Below are 11,028 nucleotides of genomic sequence, written 5' to 3'. Positions count from 1 at the left end.
TCTTTACAGAACTGACTGTGTTTTTCTTTCCTTTCTCTGCTGAGCTGATCAGCTGCCCATCTTGTGCGTCTGATGCTGTTGCCTCTTCTGCCTTGATCGGGTGTCACTACTCACCAGCCTTCTGGACCGGCTTGACCACCACTGAGCTTCTTGCTTTACAACGCTGTGCAATCCTCACCCTCAGATGCTGCTGCTGCTGCATAATCATAAATGAATCAAGTTAATTGCTGCTTTTCTTTTTCCCACTTTGTACTATAAAACTTCATACTAATAATGTTTGCTATCCGGTGTCGACTGTAGGATGATGGGTTCCCCTTCTGAGTCTTGGTTCCTCTCAAGGTTTCTTCCTCTTTAGGGAGTCTTTCCTTGCCACCGTCGCCACTGGCTGAAAGTATTACTATATTAAATTTACAAATATATCTCCAAGCTCAGAGTGACAGTCACAGGATGTGATTTTCACCCATAGCTGATGGTGCAACAGTTAAGGGTAGATTATATTGTTGCGTATCTTCTCACTGAGGTTCTCAGAGATAAAATTAAGGCTAACCTTCTCCATAAGATGTGAGACAGCATTGCAGCATGTACATCAAGAGGTCATCTAGAGGAACTGACAAAGTGTGAGATGACTTCACTGACCGTTTGGATGTCCAGCTGGGTTCCTTCCAGGCCAAAGCTCTGCTGTTATGCTATGAACTGGATCAGGGGTCGGCAACCCAAATGTTAAGAAGAATCATTTTGTCCTTTCAATTAAAATCAAACCACAACGTTTTATATACATTTTATTTAAGTAATGTTTTATTATCTAGGCTGTAAATATGTCTAAGTATCTGCTAATGTGCTAGTATAGACTAAAGAATAGTATATAAACGAAAACACAGACTTACTTTTGTCACAATTGGCCCCTCCCAGTCCTGTCCATGTGCTTTGTGTTTTGGATCTTCCATGTGCGTTTGTTTTGGTTCAGCCCCCTTGTTAGTTGACTCCGCCCCTGATTGTTTTCACCTGTCCCTCGTTATCCCTTGTATTTAAGCCCTGTGTTTGCTGGTGTTGGTTGTTGGTCTGTTTGAAACTGTTTATTGTTGGTCTGTCATGTCTGCACCCCGTTCTATCTGTGTTGGCTCTATGACCCTGGAGCGTCTTGACCATGACCCTGGATTTGCCCTGAATAAATCTCCCTTATCTCTGCGTATGCATCCGCCTCCTCGCTCCCCGTTACAACTTTGCTCTGCTTTAAGCTTTAGCTCAGCTTTGGCCGTGTTTCTCACATCTCTGGCAGGAAACTTTTTTTGCAAAAGTGAAGTAGTTTCTAGTAATGAAGCTGAAGTCAGCTTCTCATTGGGTGGAAAACCTGCCGCTGAGTTGTATAAAAACTCCAGCACTACTGCTGTCTGTGATCCATTCATAGCAGCACAACTGCCTTTACAAGACAACGAATTGGTTTAGAAACTTCAAAGTTCCCTCCTACATTTAGCCAAAAATTTCTCATGGCTGTCCTCAGACGTTCTTGTTACGAGATCAAACAAGTACAATCAGGTGGTGTTCTGCTTGTTTGGAATGACAACCTGCAGCCTTTATAGACAAGTTTGGTTAAGCCCTGAATTAGGAAACTTGGTAAACCTTTTGGTGTTGAAGGTACATTCATAAGCTGCTGTCACATTTGTGGAAAAGTTCAAGAGTAAGTCTTCTGTAAAACTGAGAGAATTCTAGAAAAAACGCAGAACGGCCATTCTAGTAACCTTTCAGTAGATGATCGATCTCTGCTCTCGTTATCATGAAGTAAACATTAGCCAGAGTCTCAGCAGGAGAAAAGCTAGAGCTCCTGCATGTTGCTGAGTCACTCTTGGTAAGTGATACAGGTGAGGCCACCATGACCCACAGGCTGTTTGAGGAGAAACACCACGCTTCTATTTACCAGAAGTATCGCCTCACTCCACCAGATAACGTGAAGGAAATAATTCTGCAGTACCTGGACGAAAAGGTGGGACAGATGTTTATTCATGCTTTCATTAAACTTGGTACAGCCAGCTGCTACCATGTCAGCCTGCCTTCTTGCATGACCACAGGGCATTGTGGAGGACTATCAAAACTATCAATAATCTGGCAGAAATATGAAACAAACTATAGACTACTTGGATTCCTTAGTGATTCACAGAAAATTACAGAGTATCATAGCAAGATTTGTCTGGTTCCAGATAATCCAATGGAGACTGGCATCTACCTAGTTCTTCATACCTTCAAGAGTTTTGGTGTGTAGTTGTGTCAATTTCTGATGTTTGATAATATACATAAAGTACTGTGCAGAACACAGAACTTTACACCTTTCATTTATTTAATTTTGGGTCAAACTACCCATAAAGTACAAGTTATTCATTTCTCAAAGGCAAAATATCCAAATCTCACCCAGAATTGTAAAAATATCTACAAAAGTGGGTGATATTAATCACTCACTCTCCATCTAAGATGATTATTGGCAATCTCCAACTGACCTACTTGCATGTCTATGGACTGTGGAACTGCTTGCAAACTCCACAGATAAAGGAGCTTGGCAACCATCCAGGCAACCAAACCCAGGCCCTTACAAGCCAGTAAAAACTGCTATTTGAAGGCTTCTGTTTAAGGAAGTTCCATCAAAATGAATTTGTTAGCCAAATGCACACCAGTTGCAGCAATTTTGTAGACTTTTCTGATTATTATGATGATACATTATCCATTCAATCAAGAAAATCTTTGCACATTCAAACACAGCCAGTATAGAGTGGTTTGCAAAGGTTTGTGCGCCCCAGTCAAATGACATGTATTGAACTGAAAATAAGTGAACACGACTTCTGCACAACACAACTTCTGCCCATTTTAAAGCCCAATCATTGTTTATTCGCTGAATTGAACAGATTGTCAGGTACGTAGAATTTTTATTGAACTGGGAAAATGAGCTTTTAACTCCAGAGGTTTCTAAAAACTTCATATCTCCATTTTTGTTTTTTGTTTTTTTGTTTTTTATTTTGAAAATGCATGTTGCTCTTTAGATTATTTCTAAATTTCCTGATGAATCAACCAAAACAAACAACCCAAAATGACTTGGAAAAACGTCTGGTTCCACTGACTTGCATTAAAAGTAAAGTATGTTTTTTTTTTTTTTCCTTCTAATGTAAAGTTACTATTTTTTACTAAAATTACTTTAAAGTTACTATTTATAGTTTCGTTCCAACAGCAGTGATATATTAACTTATTTTCACATAGAAAATCTCACGGGTGTCAACGTCTGCATGCGGGTGCATTTCTAATTATCTCCCCATGTGTTTCTCTACTGTCTCCCAGAAAGGCCCTCCTCATGAGCTGGCGGTAGACCTGGGATGTGGAACAGGACAGAACACTCGTCTCTTCTCTCCTCACTTCCAGAAGGTGGTGGGCATTGATGTGAGCAAGAACCAGCTGGAAGTAGCCAGAGCTGTGCCGGGGTTCACCAACATCACCTACAGGTCGGTCATGAGGCCTTTTCTGTTGTGATACTTTCTGTCATCTTGGGTTTGTGTGGAAAATCTGACTAGTGCATTGATGTCAGCTTAACTCAACCCTGCTGGAACATCATTTAGTGAAATCCACCCTGACAGCTTTAATCTTAGCACAACACCTCAGCCAAGTGGTGCAGAGAGATGGCAAATTCAGTTGAAGGAACACAGCCGTCATAAAGCATTTCTTGAAGGGTTATAACACACAGAGAGGTGCCAACAGAAAGTGTCTTTGTAAGGCTTTGGGCCACCACAAGCTGCCAGAACAGCTTGGAATATATTTTACAAGTTTGGGGAACTGTAGTGGAATGGATGGAACGACGTTATTCCAAAAGATATTCACTCAGTTGGTGTTTTAGTGATGGTAGTGGAGAATGTAGGCCAGCGCACCAGTCCAAAATCTCCCATAGGTGTTCAAGAGGATTGAAATTCAGTGTCTCCATCTACAGGGCACAAAGGGTCACTGAATGGTTTGATGAGTATGAAAATGAGCCATTGTCATCCTGGGAGACACCCCTCCCATCAGGATCAAAGGATGAAGGCCTTCAGTGAAATCTTGTATAAGGAGACAAGTGGACCCCAACAGTGCTATCAAAAGCCCCTCACAGCATAACTGATCCAATAGCCCCACCACATTGCAAGGGTCTAGTATTCAGGCCTACACAGTTGTCTTGGTGTACACATCACATGCACTCACCCACTTGTGCAGAATATGGACCATATTGCTTTTTTCACTTCTCTCTAGCCCAGTGCTGATGATTTTTATACTACTGACCTTTCAAATGGTCATTCATCTTTGTAACGAGTTTACACACAGCAGCACTATTGACACCTGTCATCTGCACTCGTTGCTCTTCATCTTTGTAGAATTATCACATATTTGTAGCAAGCAAGCACGTTTCATACAGTGATGTCATTCAGTGCTTTACAAATGAGAAAATACTGATTTAGTAAATAGAGTTGTTTATGAAAAGTAAATGCAAAGAGAAACTATTCTAAACAATAAAAACAATTAAAACATGATTAAAACAAGACATTGAACTGAAACTTGTCCAAAAAAATAAATAAAAAATCAAATCATCGAATCAAAAAATCAAATTCAAAATGAATGGTTAAATAAAGTTAGATTAGTATTTTTTTTTAAAGTGCCATTACAGAGAAAAATAAACACAAACTGTTTTAAACTGAGCCCATAGTCTTGTACTATTTGGCCAAGAAGCAGCATGTAGAAATTGTATAAGAATGGCCCAAGAATTGAACCCTGGGGGACACCCCAGGTCACTTTCCCTCTTTAAGAAATACTATTATACTTATATTTAAACTATACTTTAAGCCCTGGGTTACCTTGTGTCATGACATTTGTGGTGATGTTGTGGAATCATTGGACACTTGCTAGCTTCTGGTCGAATTTTAGACAGCAGTGGTCTCTCCAAAGCTTGGTGAGCGAGTGGTAGAAGTGGTAAGTAGACAGCAGTAGCCAGCCCCGTCTGCTGGCCAAAACAAAAACAATGCGAGACGTCTGTCCATTCTGCGGGTGAACGATCTTCGTGCTAAGAGAGCAGCTGTTTTGCCCCAGCTGTTTTAAGTCCCACCCTTCTCTCCTTCTGACTGGCCACTGGAAGAATTGTTTAGAAGAATTGTTTCACAGTGATCTCGAATGATTGGTCATGGACTGGAACTGGTCCAAAAAGAAAAAAGTGTGAGACGTGTCCATCTGCTCTGCTGCCAGGCCTTTCTTAGGACTTTCTTTAGGGACATTTCCTGAGACAGAGTAAACGGAGGCATCTGGTCACACTGGTTACCGGTAAAAAGACGTCTTCTGTTCCTTTTCAAAATGTTGACGCTGGAATTATTATTGTCACACCACTCAAGCTTACAGTAAGAAGGGCAGGACCGGTCAAATAGGTGTAATGCTACTTTATACTGCTTTATATGGTGTAGCCCACACAGTGTTTATCATTCTTATTACAGAGTGGGTACAGCGGAGGAGCTGCCGTTCCCTGATGGTTCTGTGGATTTGCTGACCGCAGCGTCTGCAGCTCATTGGTTTGATCATGAGCGTTTCCTCAAGGAGGCTGCCCGCGTGCTGAGGCCTCGTGGGTGCATGGCTCTCCTGGGCCACACTGCCCAGTTCAGCCTGCATTACGGCTCCTGTGGTGACGGACTTGATAACATCTTTTCTGAGGTGAGAATTTGGGGACAATATGTATCATCGCTGTCCAAAAAAAAAAAATTCTATGTAACAGGAGGGGGCATATTTAAAGCTGGAGTAGGTGATTTTGAAGAAAACAAAGTGTAAGCTAGTTTTTGAAAATATCCAACCAAAAAAATCCCTGTAATTTACCTGTCCAACAGAAAAATAGCAATCTTGGCATCGCTTTCTGGGTCTTTCCAGTGGTTGGTATAGTGTAGTTGCTAACACCTCTGACAACACTGCAGACTGGGGTTCAATCCCTGCCTGGGTAAGCATCCTAAACTATACTAGTAAGAGTATATACCTTATAAACCTACACCTTGGGCAAGATGCCTAACACTACCTTCGCCTGCCTGTGTAAAATGATCAAATTGTAAGTCACTCTGTATAAGAGCGTCTGCCAAATGTTGTAAATGTTCCTCTTAAGCTTGTGTGCAGCTGCTTCACAACCCATTCCAAAGGCTTCCAAAACCAGTTTGGAATTCTGTAGTGAGTGACATAATATAGTACGGCTGATGTATTTTCTTCAGTGGCCACACTCTACGTTTGCATGGTCTACCGCTTCATGCATGAGCTGTTGTTGCTCCTAGACATTTCCTTTTGACAATAATAGCAGTTACAGTTGTCTAGGGCAGATCTAGCAGGACAGAAATTTCACATACTGACTTGTGGCAGAGGTGGCATCCTACAACAGTGCCATGCAAGGTCACTGAGCTCATTAGTACAAACTAATCTACTGCCAGTGTTTGACTATGTAGACTGCATGGCTGTGTGCTTGATTTTATCCACCTGTTAGTAAAGAGTGTAGCTGAAACACCTGAACTCAATAACCAGGAGGGATGTCCACATACTTGTTTTGAATGGACCTTCTCTCAAAGGGCAGCTTACACAGTATTGTAAGCATTAAGCGGACAGAAAGCAGATTATCGGAAATGATACATAATATTAATACATTCAAAAAATGAAATGAATTTTTAACTGTTCTTTCAAAACAATCTGAAGCACCCAGCAAAGACGTTCACAATGACTCTGTGCTGAGCTGCTAGTGAGCAACAAGGGGTAAAAGGGTAGGGTTGAACTCCTTGCTGTGAACTATTCATGTCGCTCCACCTAGACAGCCATGCTGAGAACTGCCACAGTAAAAATAGTACAGTACAGTAGAATTTAGCATAATTCAATTTCTTCTGTTCATGTTTCTCCAGGTGATGAAGGTTCTCCTGCCATACTATAGCAGTAGGATAGCAGTGGCTGACAGTAAACTACAGGATTTATATGAAGCCATACCCTTCCATGATAAGGAGAGGTAAATCTACAGTATCTATATACAGATTGTCTACATTGTAGTGCTTTGTCTTAAAGACACTATAGGCAAGATTCATGAAGCACAGCACCAGATTTGCTATGATGGGAAGAGCTGGATGGATGGATGGATGGATGGATGGATGGATGGATGGGAAGAGCTAACAGTGCAACACATTAGCTCTATTGGTGTGTTTTACTGCTTGTGAGACGTGAAAGGCTGAATTTTTCTCTCATTTACATGTGACGGTAACAATTCATACCATGACAAACTTGTTTGTACATCAAGTGAAGGACTGGGTCACCAAGTTACCAGCCACTGGGCACCAACATATTTTGTGGGCCCCTTCTTGGCTACCTGTTTTGAGTGGTCAGTGATTAAGATATCATATGAAGGCTATGCAGCACCATGATGGTAGCATACTAACTGGAGTTGTGGGCTGGTCACCACTATTGCCATTTTTTCCCCCAATTGGGACAAAACAACAGCAAGATTACACACATTAACAAGAGCACCGATTAACATTTACCTCAACGACCAATACAACATTTACCTGTAGAGCATCCACTCTTCACAAGCAACACGGGTACCCCAGTGAAGACGAAGTACACATAAAGACAGTAAAAGCAGCAAACTTAAAAGCCCAAACGGTCAAGCATCCTAAGCTAAAGCGTACTGCCACAGCAGGCATGTCCATTCACGTTAGTAACATTTTTACTGCTACTAGTATGAACTGGAAAAGGTTTGAATTCCCACCGATGAGAAATGAAATCGTATATATATGAAAATATAATTCCTACAATTAAAAGTTGAATTTTAAAATGTCAAAATTAGATTTTTATACATGTAATTTTTTTTCTAGAATCAACAAGATTTTCCGATAACTTTGCTTATTGATTGAAAATTAGTTATCTTTACAAATACTTTTTAATTACCATTATTACTATTACTATTAACATCAATATAATTTACTATTATATGTGAGCATTTCTTACCTTCAAATTCACGGATCTGTTTTGGAGAATTGTTTTTGTTTTTGTCAGCTTTGACAACTAACCAGAGCTTCACATGGTGGGTCTTTAATATGGACTTCATTTACATGTGGATTTTCATTGGCTTTAGCCTAGAACACCAGTGAAAATACAGCAACATCATAAAGACACATGAACAGCTGTTTTAAGCTTCTTTAACCAAAGGCTGACTGTTAGTAAAACATGACTACTTTTAAAAGTCTACTTTTTAATTTACAAAAAAATGATTGTAACACATTAAAGAATGAACCAATCCAGGATGATAACTGAATAGAAATACAGAAAATTCATATTTATCTTGACTATTCTGTAAATACTTAATTTCTAGACCACCTGCAGTCCATGTGTTAACATTTTTGTTCTAATCTTAAACCTCATATTTTGATTAGGATTGAAAATATTCCAGCCAAGATCCAAATGAGTGTTACGGGTACTGTTGGTCTTCTGGAGTCTTTCTCTATGTACCAAACCTACCTGAAGAAGGAGCCCCAAGCAGCAGCTTCTCTCTTACAGTCAACTAGAACACGGTACTCACTGGGAGCTTGTTAGTGTGTAGAATTTACAGATAATTAACATTTACATATCACAGAAATCTGAGATTTGAGTTTGATGGAGTTTGTGAACATTGTTCAAGTTTCAAAAAGTCACTCCCCAACTTTTGGTTCTAAATACAACATTCCTTTTACTAAATGCCCTTTTACTAAAAGGTTCTGTGTAGAACCATACACTAATATTCATCAATCTGAAGAACCATTTAAGCATGAAATGGCTGTATATAGAACGTATGGTTCTGTATACAGCATTCTCTTTATTAAAGAACCCTTGAAGAACCATCCGTTTTAAGATTGTAGCAGAACCATTTTTGGTGTTACATAAAACTATTTTCAAAAAGGTTCTAGATAGAACCATATACAACATATTCTTCATTCATCTGAAGAACCATTTAAGCATGCAATGGTTCTGTATAGGACTTGGGGTTCTAAATAGCACCACTGCCTTTACTAAGGAATCCTTGAGGAACCATCTTTTCTAAGAGCGTAGCAGAACCATTTTAGTGTTATATAAAACCAGTTTCAAAGGTTCTAGATAGAACCATATGCAACATATTCTTCATCAATCTGAAGAACGATTCGAGAATGAAACAGTTCTGTATAGAACTTGGGGTTCTAAATAGCACCACTGCTTTTACTAAAGAAACCTTGAAGAACCACGTTTTCTAAGAGTATAGCAGAACCATTTTTGGTGCTATATAGAACCATTTTCAAAAATGTTTGGTATAACTGCACAGAACCATACGCAACGTATTTCCATCAATCTGAAGAACCATTTTAGCATGAAATGAGAACTCGAACGATAAAGAACTTGAGGTTCTTAATAGAACCATTGCCTAGAACCTTTAAAAAAATGTTTTGGGTGTGTAGATTATGAGCACACACGCTCATCAGTCTGTTTGTTGTCTGTTGCAGGCTTCTGGAGGAGATGGGTGTCTCGTCTCCTGACACTAAACTACATGTTACATTTCCGTACTATGTTGTTCTAGCATGTAAACCTTGACACTGGTTTGGAGTATGGCTAAAATGACTGTGTACCGTATGTGTAGCATTGTGAGAACCCTGTGATGTGGGTCGTATCATCCGGGGAGAACAGCCTAACCTAATAAAGGGGTTTTACATGTGGTGGCAGATTCCATTAATGTTATATGTACTTCATCTGCGCCTTCATTTGAGCTTTACAAAGGAGGCCAATCCAGTTCTGTGCCGGAACCTTTCTTTCCTGGCCGTTTGTTTTGCTCTAAATGGCCCCATAAAAGGTCATCACGGGGGCAGCCTATGAGTAAATGTATGTAAAAGTATGTTCACAAACTACTAACCATGCCCAGAAATACTGTTGCCAGATTGGACGAAAGCCCCCCCAAATGAGGGGGATTGTAAGTATGAGGTAAACTATACCTTTAGAACGGTTACAACATACAATTAAGCTTTAAACGACAGAGGAATCCTTTTTGATGCTATATAGAACCATTTAAAGGAAGTTCTCTATAGAACCATCTACAAAACTCTATCTGAAGAACCATTTCACCATGCAAAGAATCACTGAAGCATTAAATAGTTCTATACAGCTCTCGTGGCTCTAAACAGAACCATTGCCTTTACTAAAGAACCCTTGAAGAACCATCCTTGTACAGTGTGTACAGTAGCATGTTAGGGGCAGGTTGGTTCAGTCCACCAAACGGGATTGAGTCTGATTCAGTGAATCAAATTTCCGATTCGGCTCATTTTTTATTCTGGACCACAAAGATTTGAGACGTCAAGTAAACTTTATTTTCATCTCTGCATGGCCAGTGCTACTTCTGCCAGTCCCACACTCTCAAAAAGATGGTTCTTCATGGGTTAAGTCAAGAAAATGGTTCTATATAGAACCATGAACCCTAAGGGAACCCTTTGCATGCCTAAAGCGTTCTTTGTAAAAAGTTCTTCAGATTGATTGAAATTGTGTTGCACATAGTTTGAAAAAGTTCTACATGGCACCAAAAAGGGTTCTTCTACTGTTACAATGTCAAGTTTGTTACAACTGAAGAACCATTTTTTGGTGATTATATAGAACAAAGTGTTCTCTATATAGAACCATGCTTTTTACTATAGAACCATCTTTTTCGAGTGGGTACACTCGAAAGGAGCCTCTAGTCTGCAGCACATGCGTCAGGCTCCAGTCCTCACGGGCCACAACACTGCAGACTTCAGCTCACTGCCTCATTAAACACACCTGATTCAGCTCATCAGCTAATCGGCAAGGCCTTCGTGAACTGACGGTGCCATTCATGTAGCTCAGAAGTCAGATTTCAAAGCTGGGAATGGCATCACGCCCATTAACCACACATTATGTAGTATTTTACGGATCTAAACGCCATAGCAACAGGTCCACAGACAGCTTCTACTGCCGTTGATGCAGCCTTCTTGGATTTTGAGGTTGGGCTGGTGAGACTCTCCCCTATAGGAA

General features: G+C 40.2%; 1 protein-coding gene across 1 annotated transcript; it reads left to right on the top strand.

Annotated features, from left to right (window-relative positions):
* Positions 1 to 1,820: 1,820 nt before the first annotated feature.
* On the top strand, positions 1,821 to 9,708 carry LOC108430500 (putative methyltransferase DDB_G0268948). The gene is made up of 6 exons (XM_017703026.2): positions 1,821 to 1,978; positions 3,316 to 3,476; positions 5,478 to 5,691; positions 6,903 to 7,003; positions 8,421 to 8,558; positions 9,498 to 9,708. The coding sequence occupies exons 1-6, from the start codon at positions 1,868 to 1,870 to the stop codon at positions 9,583 to 9,585; spliced, it is 813 nt and encodes a 270-aa protein (XP_017558515.1). The 5' UTR covers positions 1,821 to 1,867; the 3' UTR covers positions 9,586 to 9,708.
* The last annotated feature ends 1,320 nt before the right edge of the window (positions 9,709 to 11,028 follow it).

Source organism: Pygocentrus nattereri, chromosome 6, assembly GCF_015220715.1.
Source record: "Pygocentrus nattereri isolate fPygNat1 chromosome 6, fPygNat1.pri, whole genome shotgun sequence".
NCBI lineage: Eukaryota > Metazoa > Chordata > Actinopteri > Characiformes > Serrasalmidae > Pygocentrus > Pygocentrus nattereri.
This window is presented reverse-complemented; position numbering and strand designations above follow the sequence as displayed.

What these genes read in the sequence shown, in the direction of transcription:
- LOC108430500 (XM_017703026.2), top strand. Translation starts at nt 1,868, where the DNA reads ATGACCCACAGGCTGTTTGAGGAGAAACACCACGCTTCTATTTACCAG. An exon ending in TGCAGTACCTGGACGAAAAG is followed by an intron (nt 1,979 to 3,315) that starts GTGGGACAGATG and finishes ACTGTCTCCCAG; the next exon opens with AAAGGCCCTCCTCATGAGCT. An exon ending in TTCACCAACATCACCTACAG is followed by an intron (nt 3,477 to 5,477) that starts GTCGGTCATGAG and finishes TTCTTATTACAG; the next exon opens with AGTGGGTACAGCGGAGGAGC.